Below are 2,940 nucleotides of genomic sequence, written 5' to 3'. Positions count from 1 at the left end.
CCCACCCCCGGCATCCCACTGCGGGAAAAGCTACGCTTTTAAGGGCATCTTGCAACCTTTTTTTTTCTTTTTCCGCAACGCCGTATGTGAGGCTGTGCGGGGGAGGGGACGTCGGGGGACCCCAGGTGCTCCCCGGTTGCCGCCCCCGATGGAGCCCCGCAAGGGGGGCTGTGCCCGGCAGAGCCCTTACCGGCCTCTCTTCCCCAGGCAACAAGGTGTACGTTCACCCCGAGTCGCCCAACACCGGGGCTCACTGGATGAGGCAGGAGATTTCTTTCGGGAAACTGAAGCTAACGAACAATAAAGGTGCCAACAACAACAACGCGCAGGTAAATTTAAGGAGGGGGGGGAGTTGAGGGCAGGCTTGGGGGGCTCTTGGTGGCTCTGCCAGCGGAGCCCTGGGGGTTTGGGGCTTTATTACAGCGTTTAATCGAGGTGCTAGATCACTGATCTTGTGACTTGATCCCTCCTTGAACTAGGTCTTGTTTTCTTTGTTTCTTAAGAAGATGATTAGAAACGTCAGAAATAGATGTGTGAATTTCTTTGTTTTCAGTCAATATGTTTTATCTCCGGAGTTGCTGAAAAAGTGGGAGTGTAGCTGATGGCTCTTGATTTTCTGCATTTACGGATCTTAACGTATTAGTAACCTAGTGAAACAGGGCTACAAGCTGTGAATCATCTCGTGTTAACGGTTAAAATTGCTCCGTTCCCAAGTCAAAAGATTACAATTTACAGAAAGAAGACATCGGGCTATAAAATAGATCTTTTAACGTTGGATGCAGTTAGCCTAAAGGTCTTCTCTTCTGTGGTTCCTTTTAGATGATAGTACTGCAATCTCTACACAAGTACCAGCCCCGGCTTCACATTGTGGAAGTGACTGAAGATGGTGTGGAAGATCTGAACGATTCCTCAAAGACTCAAACGTTTATTTTCCCTGAAACGCAGTTCATAGCAGTTACAGCGTATCAAAACACTGATGTAAGCACGGACGTATAAAATGATAAGAATAAAATAGTCTTGTGGGTTCAACATCTAATGTTACTATATTCTGCTTTCGCTTTTAGATTACCCAGCTCAAAATTGACCATAATCCTTTTGCGAAAGGCTTCAGAGACAACTATGACTCGTAAGTGCGCTTCCGTCTCCTCTCGCAGCTGCCTCTTGTCTGGGAGGAATGATTCTGGCCTGAAATGTGTGCGGAAGGGTTTTTTCTTTAGACGCTACTTGAGTTATTCAGGAGTGGTATTGGCAGCTTTGCTAGCTGATGTGCTCCTTTCAAAGACTTTAATGTCTGTTTGAATAGTTACTGTATGGTCTCGATGACCGGTCTCCCAGCAGGCTTCTGGATTTTGGTAGGGAACTTGTACTGGCAGAACCCAGCCGGTCTGCAGACGGCGGCGGTGTATGGGGCATCTGCCCGGAGCAGGCGGCTGCTTCCCGTGGTCAGCTGCAGACTTGCCTGATGCTCCCTTCCTCGCACTGAAGGGCCTTGGAATAACTGGAGCTGTACGTGTATCCGTATGGCTTCTGGGAGGGAGGTGCCGCACCTCATCTGGAATGGGGTGGCTGGCAGAGAGCAGTGTGTACTTGTAACAGTAATACTAGAAATTTTCTACTGGTCTGGGAAAACTAAACAAGTTCTGCATTGGATAAAAATGAACTGCTGTCCAGTTAAACCCAGTTGTGATTCTAACTAAGAAATAACCCTGTTTCTTCCCCCTTGTATTTTTGTGTTGTCTTGTGTCATACTGGAATTGTAAAGAACGATGCTCAGTATTTCTCTTTTACGTTGTAGCATGTACACAGCTTCAGAAAATGACAGATTAACTCCATCTCCCACGGATTCTCCTAGATCCCACCAGATAGTCCCTGGCGCCCGATACAGCGTGCAACCCTTCTTCCAAGAACAGTTTGTCAACAACCTGCCCCCAGCCAGGTTTTACAACGGCGAGAGAACCGTCCCTCAGACGAACGGCTTGCTCTCCCCGCAGCAGAACGAGGAGGTGGCCAGCCCTCCTCAGCGGTGGTTTGTTACGCCCGTACAGCAGCCCGGCGCCAACAAATTGGACATGAACTCCTACGAGACGGAGTATTCTCCTAGCACCTTGCTCCCTTACGGCATTAAATCCCTCCCCCTTCAGACATCCCACGCTCTCGGGTACTACCCCGACCCAACGTTTCCATCCATGGCAGGCTGGGGGAGCAGGGGCTCTTACCAGAGAAAAATGACAACAGGATTACCTTGGACCCCCCGAACAAGTCCTCCGGGATTCTCTGAAGACCAGCTTTCCAAGGAGAAGGTGAAAGAAGAAATCGGCTCATCCTGGATAGAGACTCCACCCTCCATAAAGTCTCTAGATTCAAATGATTCTGGGGTCTACACGGGTGCTTGTAAGAGAAGACGGCTCTCCCCTAGCACTTCCAGCAATGAAAACTCCCCGACTCTGAAATGCGAGGACATTAATGCTGAGGACTATAGCAAAGACACTTCAAAAGGCATGGGCTACTACGCCTTCTATACTAGTTCGTAAAGCATCCTTTTATTCCAATTGGCTGATTTTTTTTCAGGGTGGCCTTGGTTTTTTTGCATTACAATTGCCAAAAAGACTCTTGCCTTCCACCTTGAATTGTTGTGTGCAATTCTAAAGAAGGTGCCAAAGCTTTTTGACTGTTGCAGGTTTTTTTTAAAGAGCAAACTACGGTAGAATTCTTGCCCTCTTTTAGAAGGAACCATATGCAGGAGCTGTAAGCAGGAGCCTAGATTATTTTTTTTTTACAATGTGGCTTATTTATTGGAGACACTAAAGTGTACAGTTTGGCTTGGCTCAGAGGCCTGATCAAATCTATGCACTCCTGAGCAAGGGAATAGGGGGGGTTGGATCCCAAATTTCATTTTCTTCCCTGCCTGCCCCTCTGACAAAAGGAGAGGAGGCTGGGTTG

General features: G+C 48.0%; 1 protein-coding gene across 1 annotated transcript; it reads left to right on the top strand.

Annotated features, from left to right (window-relative positions):
• Nucleotides 1-207: 207 nt before the first annotated feature.
• EOMES (eomesodermin) lies at nt 208-2,531 on the top strand (the record flags this gene model as incomplete). The annotated part of the gene is made up of 4 exons (XM_009696608.1): nt 208-329; nt 820-978; nt 1,065-1,126; nt 1,853-2,531. Coding segments are annotated over 4 exons (1,022 nt in total), but the record flags the coding sequence as incomplete, so codon positions are not given.
• Between the last annotated feature and the right edge of the window lie 409 nt (nt 2,532-2,940).

This window comes from Cariama cristata, unplaced genomic scaffold (genome assembly GCF_000690535.1).
Source record: "Cariama cristata isolate BGI_N322 unplaced genomic scaffold, ASM69053v1 scaffold29673, whole genome shotgun sequence".
NCBI classification, from domain to species: domain Eukaryota; kingdom Metazoa; phylum Chordata; class Aves; order Cariamiformes; family Cariamidae; genus Cariama; species Cariama cristata.
The sequence above is the reverse complement of the archived record's forward strand: the minus strand, read 5'-3'. Positions and strand labels throughout refer to the sequence as shown.